Source organism: Agelaius tricolor, unplaced genomic scaffold, assembly GCF_023055355.1.
Source record: "Agelaius tricolor isolate 1412-34295 unplaced genomic scaffold, bAgeTri1.0.p SCAF_1, whole genome shotgun sequence".
In the NCBI taxonomy this organism is placed as follows: Eukaryota; Metazoa; Chordata; class Aves; order Passeriformes; family Icteridae; genus Agelaius; species Agelaius tricolor.
The window spans coordinates 39,245,755-39,269,676 of record NW_027269261.1 but is presented as its reverse complement, the minus strand read 5'-3'; the positions used below and the strand labels follow the sequence as shown (position 1 = coordinate 39,269,676).

At 36.5% G+C, this 23,922-nt stretch overlaps 1 protein-coding gene across 7 annotated transcripts in view; it reads left to right on the top strand.

Annotated features, from left to right (window-relative positions):
• The window catches only part of PDE10A (phosphodiesterase 10A), a 343,399-nt gene that overhangs the window by 265,853 nt on the left and 53,624 nt on the right, over window positions 1-23,922 (top strand). For all 7 annotated transcript variants that reach the window (XM_071430677.1, XM_071430669.1, XM_071430706.1 and 4 more), the window contains 3 exons: window positions 10,822-10,850; window positions 21,488-21,608; window positions 23,475-23,524. In XM_071430677.1, coding sequence (XP_071286778.1) covers window positions 10,822-10,850; window positions 21,488-21,608; window positions 23,475-23,524 — 200 coding nt within the window. The remainder of the gene's footprint in view (window positions 1-10,821; window positions 10,851-21,487; window positions 21,609-23,474; window positions 23,525-23,922) is intronic.

Sequence of the window (23,922 nt, the reverse complement as noted above, 5' to 3'; positions counted from 1 at the left end):
TGAGGTATGGCTTAGCAGTTCTTGTCTTGATTTTTAAGAAGTATTTCAAGATTTGAAGAGAATAGTGTGAATTCTTACATAAACCTTTCTCTGCGTGCTCTACAGGTGCCTAAAACATATTAAAGCTTCTTACTTATTCCAGTCCTGTGCTAAAGGAAACTAATAAATAGAAATGAATGTTGATGTGATCATCATGTTCTTTGACTGGAAGATCCCATTAAATCTGGACATCACTGCAACTACTGCATTTTTCTAAAGAGGATGTGTCTGTGTTTCCAGCCTGAAGGAAGCCATAATTGCATTTTGTTTTATTAAATATTAACCTATTATGTATGAATGAACTTGTCATGTTAAAAGAAATAAGTAGCAATCATCTTAGCAAAGACAACTTTCAATGCCTCCTTGAAAGTCTTAGGAATCTCAGGCTCCTTTAGTTGGTCTTGAATGGCCCAGTCATTAGGAAACTGAATGCCAATGAATCCTGTCAGCTCAAGTCGTGCTCACTCAGGCCAGAACCATCTTGTTCCCAGGAAATAACTCTGTAGTTGATTTAAGCCTGCACTGTCTGCCCTCAGCTTCCATCCCTGGATGTGTATATCCAGCCTTTCCCATGCACTGGTCGTTTTGCTTATGTAACTTTAGATTATATCTATGGCTCAGCTACAGCTGTAAACTGCCCCAAGGCAGTGGGGAGAGCACAGAGGTGGCAGCTCAGGCTCAAAGTGGTTTCTGCTGGTGTGGACCTGCACCTCCACAATCCTTTCTAGGTAGTTTAATCTCTTCTGGAAAAGAGTTTCAGGTATTCTGATCTGAGATGGCATCAGTTGGATGTGATTAAGTAATAGACAAACATTAACAAAACACTGGATTGTCTATTACTTAATCAGATCCAACTGCTGGTTTAGGTAATAGAATCATAGAATGGTTTGGTTTAGAAGGAACCTCCAAGATCATCTAGCTCCAAGCTCCAAGCCCCCTGCTGTGGGCTTCACTAGACCAGGTTGCTCAGAGCCCCATCCAGCCTGGCCTTGAACACTTTGAGGGATGGCACACCATCAACTTATCTAGGTAGCTTGTTCCAGTGCCTCCTCACCCTCTCAGTAAAGAATTTATAATGTCAAATCTAAACCAACTCTCATTTCAAATCCATTCCCCCTTGTCTTGTCACCACAGGCTCTTGTAAATAGTTTTCTTCCGTCTTTTCTTGTTGCCTTCCTTCAGGTACTGGAAGGCTGCAATTATGTAACCCCAAAATCTTTTTTCCAGGTTGAAAAAATTGCCTATTCTCTTAACCTTTGCTTATATGAGAGGTGCTCCATCCCTCCACTCAACTTGGTGGTCCTCCTCTGGACTCACTTCAACAGATCTATGTTGTCTTGTGGTAATGGATCCCTCAAAAGAAAAAGTGCCATGCAATTCTTTAAACTCTGGAGAAAGGTTCGTGCTTTGAAATTGTACATGTCCCTCTTTGAGTCATTTTCCATGTAGGTATCAAAGCAAGGACTTTCCAAGAATGACGTGCTAGACTGTGTAAAATAAGTGCAGAGAGGACAGGGTGCTTAAAGGAGTTAAACATGAACACAGATTGTACTAATAAAAGTTGCAGAGAGAAGTGGTGTGCATTTGAATAAATCTGCACATATGGGAACTGATATATATTAATTTGGAGTGAAAGTTGAATTTTCAGTTTGTTAGCTATCTCTTTTTATAGTAAATCCATTTTGGCACATTTTGAAGGTGACAGGAATTTGCATCTTATTCAAGTTAATTAGAATCCTAACAGACACCACTTTACCAAGTCAAGACATTGCTGTGTCTGGAAGAAAGACAATAGAAAGTAAGGCAATCAGTTACAAATGAGTGATTCCAAAGTGAGTTCAGTGTAGGCTAATAATTCAAAATAGTGAAGAGAAGTGCAGATAAAGCACCTCAGGTATCAAATAAGCCGGTGTGGCACAGCATTTAAAACCACTGACCTATGTGCTAGATTAATTTGGCTGGCCTTTTGTTTATTTCCTAAGAATATCACCTCAGAGAATAACATTTCTGTGTGCAGTATTTCTGGAGCCATTTTATTCTTACTTACTGTACATCATAGTATAAATTTTATATATACATTTAAAGAAAAGCCAATGTTACAGGCTTTTTCCCTTTCAGCTGTCGTAGAGACTGTCAAACTTGAAGTCCCTTTTATAGAATTCAGGCTCAGAATGCATGGAGTAACTTGGAAGTGACCCTGGAAAATAAATTATTGTTTTATAGAGCTTTTTTCTGCATTTCTTTTGTGCTTTTGTTTTATTTGGCATATTTGTTTTGTATACTAACTCATTAATGTGATTTTATAACCCTTATTGGTACTTTTATGCTATTTTGAATCCAGCAGCTTTATTTGCAATATTGCTGTCTTTTTTTGTGTAGTTAGTGGTGTCTAATGAACTTATAAATACTTCACTCTACTAGAATTTTAATAATGCCATCTGTTCACTTGATGGAGAATGGCAAAGCACACTGAAGTGACTACCTTTTTTTTTTCTTCTTGACAGCTGTATTTTTAAAGCTTATGATTTAAGTTTCCAGCATTCTTTTTAAATTGACAGTAGCAGTGAACAATATTGGAAGCAAAAGGATTATTTTTGTGCAAATCTTACCTTGTGACTTATGTGTCAGGTTTTCTTTAGATGCAGTTTGAGGTTTTTTGATCTCTGTAAACAGTATTTTTTTTTTTACTGGATCTCGTTTTCCACCATGGCAGAAGGTAAAATAATCCTAGAGAGGTCATCACCATTGGTAGCATCTGACGTCTTTGTCCAAGCTGCTTGCTCATCCTGGCATCTTTGTCTCTCTCTCCTTGCACATCCTCCTTTTGAAACTATTTTAAAAGTCTTTTGTTCTTCTTTGTGCTTTCAGTTTTGTTTTATTTAATTATGTTAATGTTTGTGTTTTGAACCACCAGTGTATTATGTAGTTATTAGGCTGTTCTCTTTGGTGTAATGTTTGGTGACTTAATGTCACTCCTGCAGTTAGTTGTCAAAACAAGTGGCCTGATGTCTAGAAATGGTCAGGTCCCCTGGTGGCTTCTGGGGGAGTCAGTGCTGCATGTGAAAATTGGGTGGCCTTGTATGTATGCCTGAGTAGATGTCAGACTCAAATGTGTTAATTAACACAACTCTGGTGTTTCTCAACTAGGTAGATGTAGTATATAAAGAAGTGTCAAAGAAGCAGTTGTATCACGGGGTTGTTTTTCCAAATTCCTCATCCAAGTAGTTGTGTGATGCTTGCTTACGTAAGGAACTCATGTTGGTGTTGACAGAACTCTGTGGCAGGCCTGATGAAGGAATTTGGGAAGAACGATGCTGTAACTGACAAATTTTGCGATTCCTCAATCATGACTGTTTCAAAACTATTTTGAAGGCATGGTGAGAAGGGACTTAGATTATGAATTACCCTTTTCATACTTGCAGGAATAGATTTCTCGCTTGGTTGCTGGCTCTCAGTGTGTGATCATTAGTAGTTCTCTTAGATTGACAATTTGGGAGATAGACACAGCTCCTTATCCCAGCAGGCGGCAACTACAGCCGTGCTGAAGAGGTGCGGCTTGCTCTGGTTTCCTTTATTCCACTGATGGAAGTGGTACTTCCACTTTCTCTTACTGCTGTGTTAGATATAGTTTATTAGCTTTCCAGCTGATTTCTGTATGTATTTCCTGATTTCTTATTAAGTATTTCAATTAATTTACCATCTGCATTGGATTTTGTTAGTTAAATAAAAAATGCACATGAAAGTAGTTTTGTCTTGCATGAACACATCCAGTTCTTCATTTACTCTAAGCCTCTAAGCTTGTAGATCTGAATTTGCATTTTTCCTTTGGATACTGCTCTTTTTTTTTCCTTTTTTTTTTCCCTTCTGATTCCTTCTGAAATTTCCAGTTTAATCTCTGTCTGTGTGTGAGTCACATTTGCCTTGCAACCCCTAAGGAAGGGATGATTTCTGTCACCAAGTGTCTCTCATGTTCCTAATTGCAGAGATACTGTGATTTACCTCCCTTTCTTATGGTTTAATGATTCAAGGAGCTAGATTCTTATGATGGGATTATCATCAGTGCCTGATAGTACAGCCAGCCCTCAGTTTGAAGCCTGTGTCGAAGTTTCTGTACTGAAAGTTGGTATGCAGTACATTTGTTGGCATAGTGGAGCATGTGGATGTGCTGGTGGGCATATGCAGAAATCATCAATCCACTGAGGACTGAGTTCTACCTGTAAATTTTTGCGGAACCTCCTCTTGGAGAACCAGTCTGAGTCAAAGGATAATCTGGATGCTGATGTGCCAAGGCATTTAATGACTATATCTCCTGATGCATGTGGACCGCTAGGTGCTGGGACTTTGTGATGTGTTCTGGTGTTGGAGTGTCCGATGTTGGCTGTTCCAGTATGTCCTGGGAGTTACATGAGACCAGTCAGAGCTATATAAACAGAGCTTCATTGGGAACATTCTTGTTTTCAGCCAGGGACAACTGGTATTTGTCACATTTTTATCTTGTCTTTTAGTAAGCTCACTGTTCAATAGCTTTCCTCAATTACTTCACATAGTGTTAATATTATGTTAGGATTTCACAAGTGGCTGAGTCTCTACAACTTAGTGAATGATCATTCTCATGTGAGCAGTGAGAATCAGCAGAGTAAATCAACACACCTAGTCATCATTGGGGTATTTAACTTCCTTTCATTTCAAGCAATTGGGTACCAGACTGCTTTGGAGATTTTTTTTTTTAATCATAGTGCATGTATCCCTGCCTGGAAACTTTTCTAAATCTGGCCTACCATGTTTAATACTGCACCTGCTATTAGAGAGAGGTAAATTTTTCCTTTGTTCAAATGTCAGTAGAAGAATACTGAAATCCACAACACCTTGGATTTTTTGTTGTTGTTGTAGAGCAGCCGGAAAGATAATTTTTAAAATTCTTTTTTTTCTTGTATCATTCCTGTGAACTATAATTATCTGTCATTATAAAATCTTTTTAGAATAAAACTGACTACTTCAGGAATTCATAAGGTGCAATCATTATTTTTCATGGAGAACTGTCTATAATTTTGTAGTTATATATTCTGTTCCTTTCCACACACTGAAGATATAATTTTATATATTTTTTAGCAGTCTTCTCATTGCAAGCGAAATGTTTTACTCACAGTGGTGGTACTGATAAGTAGTAAATAGTTCAATCTTCTCTTGGTTTCAATCTGTTCATCGTGTTAGTGTAACATGTCATTTTTCAAAGACTCTAAAGTCGTGAATTATCTGCACATCATTATTCTGTAATATTCAACTCAGTCACTGAGAGCTTGATTATGATTACTAACAAATCAACTGAAATGTCCTAAAAGCAAAAAGGCTTAATTTGTAAATTTTAATCTGTCTTTTTCATTTTCAGTTTTTTTTTCTTGATTAATTTAAATATTTTTTCAGTTTCTTGGTTTTCAATCTCCGGAGTAAAGTAAATAAAATACATCACTTATCCAAATGTACCAGTGTTGTAGTTACAGTATGGTTTCTTCAGAGGGATTGAAATGATTCCCCTGACATAAATGTTTCACACTGGATCACTGCACTCTCTCACGTGGTAACCTATCCTCTCAAGCTCTAATGGTCTCTTACCCTTGTTGACGTTAGCAAACTTTTCCTCTGGGGCATTTCTTTTGTTTCTTTTGTCAGCTGTTCTAAAGAGAAGAAAACTACTCTGTCTTGATACATCTGCAAATTCTAAGGATTTTACTGCAAAGTTCAGTAACGTGACAGTTGTTTTCAATGTAGTCAGAGGTGCAGAAAGATGAAAATCAGGCAGCCCGCAAAGCTTCTTGTTCTACTTTTGATTCTCTATAGCGATAAACAGTGAAATCTGAAAATTTTAAACAACTTCTTGAGAGTTCAATAGCTTACAGTTTTATTACATGGACATGTTTTTCCCAAAAAAACCCATCTTTTATGTTCCTAAATGGAAGGAGACAAGAATACAGTGATCAAAAAGGTAGTGATAAGAACAAAATAGAAATATTTACAAGCAAAAAGTTTACTAAAAGTGTTGGTATCTGATTCTCTGTCTCCCCAGGGTAAGTGAAATATTACATTCTTCCAAACATGTGTAAGATTATTGTGTTCTCTTGCTGTCACTGAGCCATATGCAGTATTTCCTGCTCCAGAAGCTGACAATCTGCTGAAATTTCTTGGTCTCTTTGGACCAACAATCTTGGAAGCCTCGCTCCATGCCAGGGATGGGAACCTTGGGGCACTAAGCTGTGTGATCCCATCCCTTGCCTTGTTGGGCTCAGAGTGGGCTGCATATAGATGTTGGGAAAGCAGGAGGAAGTGCCTTTCCTTAAAGTTCCCCAGGCATCTTATCAGTTGGGAACAGGTGTTCATGGTCTAGGAATAAACAAACTAAACTCCAGAGGCCCAGCAGGGTCCAGAAGGTGTGCATGTTTTTAAAATATCCAAATGTCTTGCAGTGGACAGGGTCCAGTGGGGCTTTCTCAGGTTGCTGGAGCTTCATAGGACCTGCTTCAAGCAGTGTTCTCTTTTAATCATCTCTTTCAGCTCTGAATCACTATATATTATAGAAATGCCATGACATTTAATACAAGAAAGCATTTCTGTTTTCCAATCCATGCTGTAGCAGTTCTATTGATTTTAATGCAATTGCTGAAGGTATATGTCTGAGTAGTATTTGAGCCAACAGCAATGTAATATTTTCCTTCTCTTTGAAAACACCTGCTGAATGCAATAAAACTTTGATTTTGAAGTTTGAATTTGGTATTTGAAAAATATTCAAGAGTGAAGAGACATCTCTATTCAAAAGTGAGAGGACAGATTAGTAGTGATAATGTTCTTTCTTGGATACATTGAAATTGGGTTGCTATTGGATGAGAGTCTTCTTTCACCAAACATGCTAACATGACATGTAATCAGTTTTAAAGAAAGCTGCAGTGCAGCTAGTGGACTGAAAGCCAGGCAGAATTATGTGTCAGAGAAGAAAAGCAGTAATTATGAGCATAAAGGTGTAGCTGTAAATGGGTAAGTATGAAAAAATGATAAACTGCTTTACATACTCTTCAGCCCATTGTCTTGTGGCTGCATTGGTAATAAACAATGGTGATTGCACCTTGCTGACTGATAATATAGATGAGCTAACCAGTTTAACACTCTTGTCATTCAACAGCCCTGTTGAATAGGATATCAAGTCATCGGCTAATTACCGTAAAACACAATCATACACTTTCTTGGTAAAGCATATTTACTGCTGGAAACTATTAACTTTCTTCCTGATGGTCAGAGCCCAGGTTCCAACATGATTTTTGCTGAGGTATATTAAACTTCAGAGACTTCTGTTGAATTTTATGGAGCTTTTAGCAGATGTGGAAAGGCCCTCCTTGGATTAGTTGAAGTTGCCACATACGTTTTACAGTTGAGGATTTTTACCATCACGCATGTATAGGTGTGGAGCTACCATCCATTGGTATATCTTGTACTAAGTAATCAAGTACTTAGTTCTTAATTGCTTAAGTACTAGGCAATTTTGGTAACAGAAAAAAACCCAGGATCTTCCTCATGCTTTTCTGTTCTCGCAAGGACTGGTGATACTTTCAGAAGATGCCTTTTGGAAGTTTTCTGGCCAGAATAAGCCATCCTGCAAAATTGCTCCAACCATTTCATCAGTTTAGTGTGGGCTAAGACCATAGAAAATAATAAGCTTCCAAATTACCAGATTTAGGTATGTCTAATGAAGTCAAGTGCACAATCTCCTGAATCCTATTGTGTGTAGTGCCCTGTTTGCTTATGTGCGAAGGAGTGAATTAAAATTTTAGGACACCTGGCAGACAATATGTTTCTCTGTTTACCATCTGCAGTGAAGTCTTGGTTCAGGCCTTATTTATTGTCTGTTGCATGTTACTTAAGAAGAGGAAGAATGGAGCATCATTTTTCATGAGCTTAAAAATAACAGTGTAGATCTTCTTGTTCATGTAAAAGAGCTAGAATTCATGTTTTGTCCTGCTTCAGAGAAAGAAACACAGTGTGCCACCAGAGATCAATCTAATGAAAATTCCCTTACAATGTCTAGGCCTATGTTTAAACAAACTAAATTAGTTTTCTGTGAAGTAACACAAGTGCTTCTGAATTGTGAGGTAAATCCAGACTGTTGAAAATCAGGAGCAGCGTTCAGGTGCCCTTAATGAGATTTTGCATTAAGAAGAAAGAATGTTTTTGAGTGATGGCTTGAAATTTCTGTTGCATATGTGTGATAGTTACTGCTTTAGGAAACCCACTCTCAGCTGAGGTATCTTTGAAAGATCCTACAAATGCAGTGGAGACAGAAGCTGACAGATTCAAGATGTCTAAAATAAGGATGCAAATTGCAATTAAAATAGACTGACCAATTTCATCTGACTGATGCCATTCTACTGCAGAGATTAAGTAAACCTTTATTTCAGGGTGGTGAGATCAGTCTTTAACCAACTTACACAAATTGATATGGAATTTCTATTGATCTATGGGTGCATGACACTTTTCAAGGTAAAAAAAAATGAGCGAATATGTCTCTGCTGGTCTAATTGCATTGCAAGCAACTTGTGTCTTATTATCTGAAGCCTAAAGCAAATTTTGAAAAGAAAAATTATTAGGTCAATTGGACATCTGCTGTGTGGGAAAACATTCCTTAGGAAACTGTGACTGTAGAGCTCTCTGGGATCTCAAACAGAATTAATCCTAAGCATTTGTTTGCTGTCATCAACAACATTAGTGTACCAGCAGCAGTATTTAACTACACAGAAAAAAAGAACAGTTTAAGACCAGGGAGAAAGTCAATATTATTTTTGCAGAAGAGTTCCTGTGGTAAAACTAACTAATTAAAATCATTGCTTTCATGGTAAATACCTCAAAATTTCATGTCTGAGATGTTGAAAACTTTCTTTGCGTTAAAATTTTCTTTGTGACTGCTCTGGTTTAGCATCTTGCAATTGCCAAAAACTTATTGGCATTTGTTTTGTTTTTAAAAATGCATGCATAGAAATCTGTGTATGCAATGGGATTTTATTTTTTTTAAATGTGCTTCAGAGATGTGTAGAATCACAGGCTCCATGAATAAGGTGAATAGAGGGAATCAGATGAAATACACAGTGTGCAGATGGAAAATAAAATCGTTTTTCTGGTATTATGTATTTGAACTGTGGAGCTCATAGCGTTTTGAGAATGCTAAAAACTGGTGATGAAGTTTAATAACCAGCCAAACAAAATCTAACACCCCTCCTACCCCACAAAAGTGTGAGGCAGAAAACCCCATCCTTTAAACAGAAAAGTGTCATCAGTGATTGAAGAAATGTTTGATCGGTGGGTTACTGAAAACTGAGAGTACACTCCCAAGGAAAGTGTCATGTCATCACTCTGTTTTCTGTTGCTCACATTTCCTGTTGCTCAGTGTCAGAAATCAGGTAATAGGAGAGAGGGATTTTGAGTGTAGCTCTGGCTGTTCTTGTAACTGGTATGCAGATTTGTCTGGTTCAGGAAGATAACATCACTGAATGTGGCAGAGCATGTGTTGCACGTTGCACTGCAAGCAACAGAACTGCCTTCAATAGGCAAATTAAGTCTGTGTTCTGCATGTGTAAATTAGTGGCATATGATTTGACTAGGATTAAGAGGACACTAATATTCATTCGCTCACAGTTGTGAAATATATTATTTTCCTTGGCACCACTCAATTTTGAGGGGAAATCTGTATTGCTGTAGAGAATTCTTTCATCAGAAATTGTGTATTAAATGTGTCTGCTAGAAAATCTGAGGGTTTCTACCTTTGGTGTTTAAAAGTTCATCTTAAGTGGCAAGATATGAAGTGTCTTGGACAAATATAAGCATATGGTATTTTCTGTGAGATTAAATCTATTTCCTGACTGAATTTTAATTTCCGAAGTATAGTAATTGGACTCCTTGGAGCAAATAAAAGGTTAAAAATAGTTGTCTTCATGTTTTCAGAAACAACTAACCAACTGGAGGTTTATAAAGGTGTTTTTAAGCTACTTTTGGTGTGGTTAAAATAAAAGTTGGAAACTCCTCCTGTGGCAGATGTGTTCTTGCTGTGTAGCTGTGCTCCCTGGATTTTCAGAAATACTACTCAATGTTTTAGCTCTGATATTGTACCTGTGTTTGTTTATATGTATTAAACTTACTAAAAATGCATGAAAGTCTGTTTGCATTTGAAAGGACAAAACATCTGTGTTTGTGTCCATATATATGTGTATATATAACCTTGTAATCTATTTTCTTTTAGCATGTTATGCCAGACCTCATCAGTGATATTCTTCTTTAGTTATGGCTACAAGGTTTTTTTTTCCATGTCCAAAGAAGTCAACATGACTAGCATCTTTGATATTAGAACTAGAACTTTGATATTAGGTTTAAGTCTGCTCACTAGCTTCCTTGTAGGATGTTGGTGACATATATTTGTTAGTAAAGGCCTTTAATTCTCAGAATATGCAGTACTAACAATACCCTAACTGAATTGGAATATAAATGTAGTGTTTAGTGTTTTTAGTGTTTTCCCTCTGAATTCTGAAATGTATGAAATTTTGTATTCTTAAGTCAAGATAGAATCCCTAAATACTTTATCCTAATTTCAGTTGATTTTTAGCTTTAGAAGCTTTTAAAAGGTTGTAAATGAAAGCCAATCTCAGGGTATTTCAATCACTTGATTAAACTGTATTAGGAAAGTTTTTTATCTTGTTTTTCATTCAGTCTGGAAACTTCCCAGAGTGCCTAATTGTTTGGTTTGTTTCCTTTCAGATGAAACGGCTCCTAAAGAAGTCAGCAGGGTAAGTGCTGCTCTCTATCCCCTCTAAAAACACGTGGCCCACTGTTCACTTGAGATGATTTTTCCATAAACTCTGATCAAGATTTATCTCTATTCCCTGGTTATAGTGTATCTCCAGAGGAAAAAATGCTGTACAGACTGTCTAGAGAACAGTTAATAAGGAAAATAAATTAAGAACACTTGATTGGCTGTAAATAAATTGAAGGGTATTTTGCATTTAGAGTTCTCCCAGTGCTATTTTCGTGATCCAGTTTTAAAAAGGTACTTCATGGAAACCAGGGAATTCATGGGACTTTGAGCATAACATCATACTATTTAATCAGTGTAACTGCCTCAATAAGGGGCAAGCATAGGAAGGGAAGGAAAATGCCCTATTTAATAACTCCCTTTTGAGATGTGGCATGATACAATGAGTTAAATTTTTTTATTTAAAATATTTTGCAGTGGTCTGCATGAAATGTAATGTAAAATCCTAAAAAACCACATTCAGTAATAGACTCCCAACCCTAGCCTTACATCTGATTGACACTGTGTCCTGCAGAATATCTGTCTGTGACTGAGGACTAATTACAGGGATCTGTTAGGAGTGAGTGCCTTTGCTGTGAATGAGAAAATTCCAGTTCAGGACAATCTGTTGCTCCCAGATGGGTCCAGGCATCCTGAGGGACCCCATAATGTGGGAGAACCCTTATGACTTTCCAAGATGGAATCATAGTCCTGTTTTGGTCTCCTTCTCGAATGTCTTGCATAAACTATTTCATGCTCCCAGGAGGAGCACAGTAGTGTCAGACATCTATTAAAAACAGGGCAGGTTGAAAGACTGCAAAAACTGGCTGAATGCTCTTGCACTCAGTAGAAGGCCTTTGGAAAATGCTGTGGAAGGAGTGGAGAACTAAGGCTGGTAGTGGAAGTTTCAGTTTTGTAACCCTGTGAGCAGAGGGCTGGGATAAGGGGTAACAGGAGTTCACCTCATATGTGTCTACAAGAAAGAGATTTAGTGTTGTCTAAAAATGAGTTCATTCAAGCAGACATTTTCCATATACATGATGTTCCATGGACTTATAAGGCTGTTGAGAGTTTAGGTGAAAATTAGTGTGCTTTAGTAGTTCATTAGTTTTCCAACATGGTTTTTGTTCAACTCTTAGTATGCTACTGTTATGACAGTAAATACCTTTTGTTGTAATGTGGAATTATTGTTATTAGTGTATCAATATATATTGTTTTGATCTCAAAATAACTAAACATCTCCCTAAAAATCTCAGAAGTTCTAATTATGTATGTGGGAAAGTTCCTTTTAATTGTCATTAATTTAGTAGATTAACATTTACCTAAACCTCTGTAAAACGGAATTACAGAATATATCTTAGTTACCACATCTGAGCTATTTAAGGCAAAGAAAACAAGTTCTGAACCCCCAAGTCTGCCTTGCCAGTCACTCCCTGTGTCTCTCGGACTGGTGTCAGCCATCTCACCCCTCAAGTTCATATCTTGTGGCTTAGGATTTCCTAAAGATGGATGGGCTGTCACTTGAAGCCCTGGAATCAGTAGGGTGCAGATGATACTTCAGATGTTCTTAAGTGAACATTCTCTCCCTTGTTTTTTTTAGCCATCAATCATTGTGCACTTGGTATGTATACTGTTGTGCATTCCTATTTGGTTTAGCTTTTTTAAAAGTAAAGTACTTGAAGGTACTCAGGAGTACACCATGCTACAAATAAACAGGCTGATTTGTTTGCTGTGTTTTTGAATAATGACATATATAATAACGTAGACCATTGTAATACATCCTCTTTCTTCAGCAGTAGCTCAAACTGATACCACCTTAATTAAATATGGACATAGATTAGAATTTAAATTAGGAAAGCTCTGTATGTGAGTAATGTTTTTCAGACAAAAAGACACGTTCACACTGACTGAAAAATTATGAATTTTGAAGTCACTAAGTGTCACATTTTTAATTCCTGAAAGCATCTGCAAGAAACAGCTTGTATCATAGGGAAGGAAAAATTAAGGTTAGTGAAAGGAAATTTATTGCCGAATTAAATCACCGATTGCTTTAGCAATACCATGTTAGCTAGAAAATTAGGTAGGAATATACTAAAAAAAATCTTAAATTGTTGGAAGGTAATTTCAGTATTTTCAAGGGTTTCATGTTGCAGCTTTACACTTAGAAAATTTAAGAAATTTTGAAATGTAAGTTTTGAAATCCTGTTTAATAGGAACTGCATTTTGAATATATTATTTTTAGCTTCTCAGTAAAAAATTAAAATAAAGCTGCCAACTTGGCTATTGGCACTTCATTTCAAGTTTTTGAAAGAAGAGGAGAGGAGAAAGCAGGAGAAGACTTCCACATAATTTAAATTTTGACAATTGTAGAATAGAAAAAAAAGAAAAAATAATCAAAATTGATTATTTTTTATTCTGGTCCACTAATGGCAATTTTGTCAATACTTTGGTGTTCAGAAATTATTTGGAAAGATTTCCTTGTTTGGCCTGATGTAGCATCTGAATGGTGGTGGAGGGGAAAGATTTCCTGATTCCTGTAGACAGCTTTTCGCATAAGAGCAGCTCTGGTTACAAAATACTTCATGAGCATCTGTGACCAATGAACCTGTGAACTTTTTTCTGATTCCAGTGTTTATGAAATATATGTTAGTTTCCAGTGTTTATGAAATATATGTAACTAGGGACAGAATCTCGTTTTTGCATGATGTAGTATTGGGAACATCCTTGGGAATGCTGAGTTTCTTCTGCTCGCTTATTGTGCAGATGTGTGTTGGCTGATCCCATCCATCCTAGTTGCACAAGTGGTTTTCTGGGCAGAGGGATTTCAAAAGGAAAACCAACTATTGAACTATTTGGATGAAGAAAACTTAAACTGAATACTTTGCTATTTTCCTGTTTAATCTGCAGAAGAAACGAAAAGAGAGGAGTGTGAGTTTGAGCACTAAGTGTGCATGTATTCATGCACATCTAGACTAAAGATGTAGTTCTCTGACAACATTAGTGAAAACAGTGTGCTTTGGAGACATGTTATTCTTTTCAGTTGGCAAAAATAACCCCATTCCTTCACGAACTATAGCCAGGATTCTGTTCTACGTGCTGCTAAGTTCCCCGTGATCGCTGTGTGCTCTTTTGTACCTCAGGTTCTGAAGTTTAAGTGAAAATACTCCATGTTCCTGATATGATCACAGCAAAATTAGCTGTTCATTTTGCTTAATAACTTTCCATTCCATGTTTACTTGAACAATACTTGCAGTGAAGTTGCCTTTTGGCAAGTACCTTTGCTCTGTAAACTCTGGCAATGCCAACAGCAATTCACTTTACAGAATTTTACCATATAAACACGAGAAAATTATTACCTAGCAAGTGACTTGCTCATTTAGATTACTTTATGCTTGGAAACAGGAATGATAGTTTAATCCTCTCCTTTCCCCTTTTTGGACTTGCAGCTTTTTGGCAGCTGCCTTGGCACCAGCCACCACCCAGCACAGTATGTCACTGCCAGTCACAGAATTAGCAAGTGTGTTTTCAGTAAATAGTTGCAGTAATTGCATGTATCTTCACTGTGTGACTGATAATAAAGGTTTGGGCTCTCCATGACCCATTGGCAAAGCAAGCTCATTCCTTGTAGTATCTTATTAAAGATAGGATTTAAATATTTTCACATTGTCCCAGAACTGAGAGCAGATTAATAAAAAAGTTAGGGGAACTAGAACAAATATAAAAATATATAGAAATATATATTTAGCCTTTAGAAGTGTTGCAAATGGCATTGCACCTATTGTCACGAGAAGATGCTTGTATAAGATGTCTTTAAAAAGAAAACCTTGTGAATACTGTGGTAGTGATAAGCAACAGTGGTAGGAAAATGAAGAAGTTTATTTTTAATGTTGTACATGGTGTCTTTAGAGTGCTTGCAAGTCAAGTATTAGGAGGGAATGTCATTTTATAAAAAGCTTTTTAAAAAGAGGAGCAGTATTCAGCCTTGTCAAATTAAACTGAAGCTCATTATGCTGTTTTATTATATAATCTGGAGAGGTGATATAATTGAGATATTCATGAGGTTTTATGAGCCTTACAGTTAATAACAGATTATATGGTTACTTCTATGTAATCATAATGTTCTTTTCTCATAAGTGAGGCCTTGGCTTTTTATGCTGTATTTTTTCTATGGTGGAGCAATTTATTTCAGTGTTGCCATTTGGAAACAGGGAAGGAGCTTATGGGAAGGTTAGGATGGATGTCAGTGAGGGGGGGCTGTGGGGCAAGAAGCTTCTTTTAGGAAAGGTGTTCACCATCTCTCTGAGGCTTGGAAATCAGCTAGATAAAAAGGCTGGGAAATGTGTACCTTCAAAACTACTGAGTTCTTTCTGTGCAGAGTAAGAAAGCTGGTTTGCATCATAATAGGGCCTGTGCTGCCAAATGTCATCTTGTATTTTCCCTTCTTTCATTTTGTCATGAAGCTGTTTGATGAGTGAAGAAAAAATTCATAAATACCTGCGTATGGTGCTGCAATGCTAAACTTTATTTACCATGCAAGTTCTAACCCGTGTCCTCTCCAGTCAAAACAAGAAGAATAGACGTCAGACAAATGCGTGTAGGAGCAGTTTTCTCTGAGGCTATGTACAACCATTAAAATTAATCACCTCAGCTAAGACTGCACTTTATAGTTGCTTGCTTTCCAGCGTCCAAGTTTAAAGAAACTGGTTATGTCAGCCAAGCCCAGTTACCTCTTCTGATTTTTTTTTTTTTGAGTTTCCTCTCCAAGCTCATTGCTCCTCTGAAAGCCATCTCTGTGCTGTAAGTTTGCTTACCACTTTCTTCAGTCCAAGGATTTCACATCCTTTGGCTCAGCATTTCCACTTTGAAACAAGCAGTCTGATTAGCCTTTTGTAAGGTTGGGGGGGGGGGGTTGTGTTTTTTAATTATTTTTTTTAATGAATTGCAGATCCATCTTTTTGTTGCTTCACATGTCCAGTTGCTGTGTGTTTACAGTGTTATTTGAATGTAGTTATCTTGCGGTTATCTATGTCCCAAAATAACAAACCAATTTCCATGCAAGATGGGAACTAGCCATCAGTGCAGATAAACAATGCAAAATACTGCAGCCAGTGAAAGACAAGGTCTAGAAAAGGTAGCAGCACACATGAACATAGATGGCAAAAATGTACACAACCTATCTCACTACACTTAAAAATGACCTGAATAAATTTTACTATTGATGTAATTAAATAGGTTGAATTTTTTTTTAATATTATCTTATTTTCCCCCTGCAGCTGTTTCTTTCTTTGTACCCACTGGTCTTCAGAAGTGCAATAACGTTACTATAACTAAACTAAGTTCTTACATTTAAAGAAGTAGGTGATTATTGTGATACAGGTCTGGCCTTCTTTGTTTCTACACTAGATGTCTAAATACTCATTGCGATAAAGTGTAGTGACACATGGAATTAATATTTTAAGTACTTTTAAACCAAATGTCTCCTACAGGGCTGTCTTTGTCTTCAAGGGACTGGGTTTAGTCACCAGTATGTTCCTTTCTAGTTATGCATTCCTTTGTGAGGAAGAAAAAAATGGGAAACATAGAAGAATATTCTTCACTTAAAAAAAAATACTTAGTGTGTGGGTAAATAAGGTAATAGTGCCAAAATTCTTAAAATAAATATAGTATTTCTTTAGAAAAGATGCAAGTAATTGAGTATTGATTATCTTTCCAGAAGATAAGTTATGAATGCAACTGGAAAATTATGTAGAGCAAGTCTCTTAAATCAGGATGGTAACTGTGCATATGGGATTTTTCATGATGCTACCCAAGACAGAAAAAAGCTGATCTCTTTCAGAAAAATATTTTTGTTTATTCTTTTTTGACTACAATTTTTATTTGAGAAGTACAGAAGTGTTGCTTTTGGGAAATTGTTTTTATAATGCAAGTATCAATGGCCCTGAGAACTTAGGTATGTAAGACCTGTCATTTTATACATCTGGTCAAGTATGAAAATACCTAGTGTGAAATATTTTGGACTGGCATCTCAATCAAATGTTAACTTAATTCAGACCATTAAGACTTCAAACAAACATTTTTTTTTTTTAATTTGGAGGCTTTTTTTTAGTTCATTTTAAAATTCCTTCCCTGATGACTCTTGTTGCCAGGACTATAGTTTTATAGGAAAGAAAATTTGTGTTGGCTGGAAGTTTATGAGGAGATTTTGGTTGTTTTTGGTTCAGCAGCTGGCCTTTATTCTGTAGTATGCTCATAGAGAAGAGAGGAGCTGTCAGTTTTAAAGATGACTGAAGAACCTTGGGTGAAATCCAGTCCCTGCCTAAGGACATTCTTTTGTGTAAAATGTTGCACAGAATTACTTGAATTCATTATCTGTGAGTTTTGATGCTGCCATTGACAGTTTAATTTAGGTGGTTTGAACAAGCTGGTTATCTAAAATACTAACTGATGTAACCAGATAGACCCAGGAGTTAAAAACACCTATTCTCTATGTACAATGACCCTGGCCTATGTTCATCCTTTATTCTTAGTGATTTCACACTGTTTAAGAACTGAGGTTCCTTACAGGAAGCCCTGTTTGCCCCAAAAGATTCTATTCCTGGTCCAGGAATTCCTTCTTACCTGGACAGCTGAGTTAATTTTTTCTTTCCTAATAATGTCATTTTGATCTCATAAAGTGTGTTTGTTGTTAGGTTTTTGAGGCTGTTTTTGTTGCTGTTTTGTGGTTTGTTTGTGTTTTTGTGGTTTTGGTGAGGTTTCTTTTTCTTGAATAATGCCATATTGTTTGAGATGTTTCTCTTTGGTTTGTTGGTTTTTTTGTTTTTTCTTTCTTGTCCTGCTTACATGTCTTTGATTGAATATATGTCCTGAGTTTCTAGTTCCCCTCCATCTGTCCATCGTGTGGCTCCCTGTGACATCTCTAGAGTGCCTTGCAATTGGATACAACTGCTGCATTAATGAAGGCTTCTTGTTGCAGCAAAGGGACTTTTTCTCTCCTGAAAAAGCATAAATTGCCTGTGGCACAGCTGCACTATGAGCATCAAAGCATGGAAATAATCTTAATTTCATTTTTTTTTTTTTTTTACTTTAGATATTATATTGTGTACTTGAATATTAGTTTCTCCATGTGTCTGAATTGTTTAGAATGAATACTCAAAATTCATCTTACTCTACAGTATTTCAGTATCTCCTTTTTTCAGTGTTTATATTCATAGCCTCCTTGTTTAGTTCTAAGGCACAAAACTATTCTTAATTTACCTGTCATTGGTTGTCTTATATTGCACTGAAATATTGTAAAGACTAAGAACCATATAAATATTTTTACATAAATCCTGTAAAAACAACCTTATTTTATATTTATTAATTTTATTATGAATATTTATAACACAATTTCCCTTCTTAATTGTTAGTCCATTTTCATAGCTTTAAAATATACACAGCTACTAGAAATATTATGCTGGTATGATAGTGCTAAACTAGTTTTTAGTCTAATTGAATTATTTTATGTAATGTCATTGAAATTCAGAATTTTACAGTAAGTATACCAAAATACTTAGAGACACTGAATCTTAAAGAGAAGGAAATCAGCAATGGGAAAAATGAATCAAGGAAAAAAGTTGTTGAGCATTAATAATGTTTAAATTTCAAATGAAGAAATGCTACTTACTACATATAATAGTGTATATATGTAATAAATACTCCTTTTCCACCAAGTGTGTTGGATTTTTTTTGAGGAGTTGCTTTCTCAAAGTAAGTTTTACGCCAAATATGCACAAGTCTGTGTTAGCAACCACATTGGGTAGTGCTTGTACCAGAGTTTCCTGATGACTTAGTCGGTGTTTAAATACATGGTTTCCTAAAGACTATTGTGGCTTTTCAACCGAACGTAATTATGGTTATCCAATCTAAAACGCCTAGAACCTAATAAAAAACTCTTTCACTGTACTGTAATGAAAGGAAAACCATTTTGCAGCGTGACGGAGTGAATCTTTGCTGGTGATTGATCTAAGAATTGCTGAACTGTGCATCTGGACAAGCTGTACTCATCTGGGCAGCTGTGGGTGTCCAGATGGTCAGTTCCAGACGTGTGCCACGTAACAGTGGCTGGCGTTACGCAGCTGCCGTCCCTTCCGTGACACGGGTGCGGGCAGTGCTTTGCCCTGCTTACCAAACATTTGCAAGCATATGTGGCAGAGGTGAGGATAAAGGGCACACAGCTATTATATAATTACTATGCATGTTGAACTGCTGCTTGATTAGAGGGAAAGCAGTTATTCTGCCGTGGCTCATTTTGATGATGCGTTCTCTTAACGTATTAGCTTTAACCTTTGAGGATTTGATTTAAATCCTGACTGTGCGTCACAGGCGAAAAGATGTGTATTCATTTCCAAGTTCTGAGAAGGCATTTTTCCACATGATAAAGTGCATGTGTGCTTGATTAGCTGTTGTTGCTTTAGGGTATGTGGCTACACATACTTTTGCAGACTGGGGTTAGCATGTCTGAATAGTGTAGACTCTTGTTCATAATTTTCCTGCTTTATGGCTACTTACGGCTACAGATTGTAAGTATAAAAGCTCCACTTGCATGAAACTATACTATTGTTTTCTCTCTTTGTATAATAATCATACAGGAGTAATGTGTGACACAACAGAGGGCAGGCAGTGGAAGCTTGCCAGCTGCCATATGGTGCTAATATTGGTGGTGGCATGCTGTATTGTAAACTCAAGACCTGCAGTAGTTTATGCATTTGTGCAGTGTGACCTTACATTGCTGTCAAAATGTATAACCATTGCATCATTTTACAGAAGGAATTATGAAGTGTCAGGTTTGTTACATATTGAGAATATTTGGACAGCCTAGGACTTAAATGTTCTAATATGTCCATGTGGAGCAGTAGGTTAATAGATTAAGAGGAGGTCATGGCAAAGATTCTATATTCTCAGGAACCATTTTAAAGTCAAGATTAAGATCTGCTGAATTTACAAAATGTATCCAAAGTATATCTCTTTACATGCTCTGTATTCCTGACATAATGTTGTATGCCTGAAAATGAGAGGGGGAGTAAAAGTCATATAATGAAATATATCATGTAAGTTATGTGCTTAATCCATCAGTAAGTGTCACATGTAGAAGTTTACCCACATTTACAGGCAGAGAAGATATTGAGCAGTTACTCATATGCACATAAACGTTGGAGTGGTAGTGGGCTAGACTGTGATACTCTGAATATTTATGGTATTTTACATTGTAGTCTATATTAGTCTGATCTATATTAAACTTGGCTCTGAAGTATGAATGAGCAGTAGAGTAAGCTTTGGTCTTTCAAGCAACATTAATTTGTCTAAATATCACCAGTTTAATTTTTAGTTTAAGCAATGTAATTTACTGCATCATGGAGTTCAGTAAGTAATTGACCATATTACTTTATTCAGTTTCCACATTACCAGTTTTGGGCAGGGTAATGAATCTTTACTTAGTGCCAAGTATTGCTTCCTGTGAAATTATTGTTCGTGATGCTGTCATGCTACACATACACATTTAGTGCTGTCTTTAACAGCCCTTCAGAACTTGGGAAATGGATAAACAAGTGCAGCTGGGCCCCTGAAGGGAGGCTGCATCTCCTTTCCTGTGAGATTTTAACCATATCATGCTGTTCCATCGTACCAGCAATCAGCACCCCATGGCTCCCATCTAAATATCCTAACTGATTTGTAATCTGCCAGCAGATTTGATTTGTGTCTGCCATCATCAGCTGAAACAAATGCCTATGAAGCCACAGTGGCTGGCATGATTTTGACTTGTGATTTTTGTCCTTCACTTGGTTGATGTTAATTGCTTCTGTGTTTGAAAGGCTGAGCTTCCTGAGCTACCACCACCTGAAAGCTCTGGTGCTTGGCACAGTTCTGTCATTTGGCACATGAATCTGAGGTGGAAGATGCTAGCTATGGCACTTGCTTGCTTCCTTTCCTGGTGGACTAGGAGCTTAAAAGGAAGGAGTTAAAGTCTACTGTGAATGTAACAGTCTGGTCAGAGAGAGAGAGAAAGTTAGATAAGCTTTCCCACGAATTGGTCTGAGGGAGCTGGAGAGAAAGAATTGTAAACAATCTGCAGGTGTTTTGTGATAAGCTGTTTTGGCCATAAGGTTGTTTACAGATGGGTGGTTTCTTAATTAACCAATGGGGATGGTGCTTTGATTAAAGAATGAATCAGGTCCACCTGTAGCGAACTGGAGTATAAAAAGGAATGGATTTCCTAACAAAGTGAATTAGCCTTCTTCTGACTGTTTTTGGAGTCTGTGACATCTCTGACTCAATGATGACAGTCTACTTAGTTGATAATTGTCATGTCTCTCATTTTCTTTAGACATTGTTCATGACCCTGGCTCAGTTTAGGTGTTTATTAATTGTTGAGTGATGTTCTCAATGTGCTTTGAACAAATGTTTAATTAACAGAGGGTGGAGTGCTGTGCCTCTTGTTTAGAGGCGACCTTGCTCTTCAGGTAGCTGGATTAGGACAGCTCTACTTGGCTCAGTACTGAAATCTTAACATATTATTTTTAATGAATTTGTATGTTTTTAACCTGCAAAATGCATCTCAGTTATTCTAAAATGTTCTTCTCATCTTTGCTCCCATAGTACCAGGATACGAATATGCAAGGCGTAGTGTACGAATTGAACAGCTACATAGAGCAGCGCTTGGATACAGGAGGAGATAACCAACTGCTTCTGTATGAACTGAGCAGCATCATTAAAATAGGTAAGAAGGAGAATCAGGTGTCTCTGAGCTGTTACTCAGCATCAGTGCACAGCACATTTCTTACGTGGTTTAATTAATAAAGACAGGTACTTAGGGATAACAGTGTTCCCATTGGATGTTCTCTCAGTGTGAACTAACTTCACCTTTTGTCCCTCAGTGAATCCCTAGCTGCCCTGAAGTGAATTTCATCTGTGGAGAGAGTTGCATATCCTATTGTGATATTAGAGTCTCATGTTAAATGAACCAAAGAATCTGTTCAGGTTATGATGGTGTTGCAATTTCAGTAGTGAAAGTAAGAAAAAGTAATATCACTGCGTACTTAAATTTCTTTTGAAACAATTGAAATGCCACTAGAAGAAGGCCTATCTTTTGTGTGATCTCAAACTCAGTTGTTTAACTATTTTTTTCTATCTGATGTAAGTACCTTTTGTGGTAAGAAAATACTGCATATGATCAAAAGTTAAAAATTAAGAACAAACAAAACACTCAATAACAATACAAGTGTTATTTGACTTCTTTTTAGCCAGAGTAGATGGACTCAGACTTCAATAGGAAGTGTCACAGTAGATTTCAGTCAGCTCTTTAGAAAGGTTTTACTGTCCCAGCTGCTTCATAATTTTTTAACAATGAGTAATAGTTCTGGTTTATATATATGATGTTTTAAAAGAACCTTTTCTTTGCAAAATCTCCTGATTTTGCTTAGGCTATTATTTGGATATTGATGTCCAACTCACAGCAAAACAAATTTGTTAATAAACAGCAAGTGAGACTGGACCATACAGAGTGCTTATGTATTACAATTTTTTCATTTTGAATAGCAGATAGGAGGGCTTTTTATATATTATTTCCTTTACAGTACTCATTTGACTTGTAGGTCAATATACTTACGTACTACAGCTGAAGGATTTAAAATCTGAATGCAAATTACTCTGCCCTCAACTCTTAATAATGCTGCACAGTTGACAATGAGCAAGTCACTACACAGTGGAACTTTTTTCCTTTGGTCAAAGAAATTAAGAATGCCATTTGATGTGATTGCACACAAGTAAAATGTTTTCCACTGAAATGTACTAAAAAGATTTTTGAGTTCATTCATAAAATAATAGGTACCAGATATGTCTTTTTACTCTCTTTTTAGAATGTTTATTAACTTTTGGAAAGACACATGATACAAACCTGTTGGGTAAAGCAGGCTGAGAAACATTTTCTGCTATATACTCTTCTGATTTTGAGGATAAGTTACAATGGTTGGTTGACTCAAAGCTTTTGAGAGTTTAAGGAACTTGACTTTACCCTGTTTCATACCACACTCTTAATCTGGCAGAAATCTATAAAGTATAAACTTTCTGGTGAGTGTCACTATTTTTAATGTAGGCTAGGTGGAGAAAATAGAAGCAGTTTGTTTGGAAACACATTTTTATGGTAGTATTTGTAACTCCTCATTTTCCCATGATTTTCTCTCTTAAGGCAAGGACAAATATAACTTAACATTTACAACTGGCATTTATTTTACTCATAGAAATTTAAGTGGTATCTGACAGATTATATTGTAAATACACTTTTTAATGTTACATCTATTGTTTGGATTCATTTGCTTTTACAGACATTAGGCCTTGGAGTACAGATGTATAAAGAAGTTGTTTCTAATTATCTTTTAAAATGCTGTAAATGGCAATGAAGAAAGCAAGAACCTCTAACTTTACAGGCTTTTGAAAGTTTTAGGAGACACAGCAGAAGACCTTAATCTTTTGAATGGTAGATGTTTGTCCTAAGTGGAATTGAATCTGTGGTTTCACCTCAAAGATGTTGCCTAAGTTTGATTTATCCCTGTGAGTACAATTATTTCTTTTGTTATTGCTTTGACAGCTACAAAAGCTGATGGATTTGCACTGTATTTCCTGGGAGAATGCAATAATGTAAGTATACTGGATTAAAATGCTGCTTTTCTGTATGATCACAAGTATGTTTTCTAATATAATAATGGTGGTAATGAAAAAAATATTCTCTGCATTTAGGTCCTTGGTCTTTTGGGGTTTTTTTTAAAGATTTGGCAAGAATGCTATTGTTTCTCTGATTCTGGAAGCTTAACTTGTTATTTAACCCTATTATTAATTGTCTTTAAGAAATAGAAAACTTTACTTGGGTTTCATGTCTGCATAGCCTTTTCTTTGCATCTAGTTATCTCTCTGATTTTTTTAAATGTTGATTGTCAGCTGCCAGCTTGATAGTGAGGTGATGTAGGTTCTGGTTGGCATAAAATAAAAATTTAAAAATTAGTAATTCAGTTACTTTCTGATGTAATAATTCAAACAAC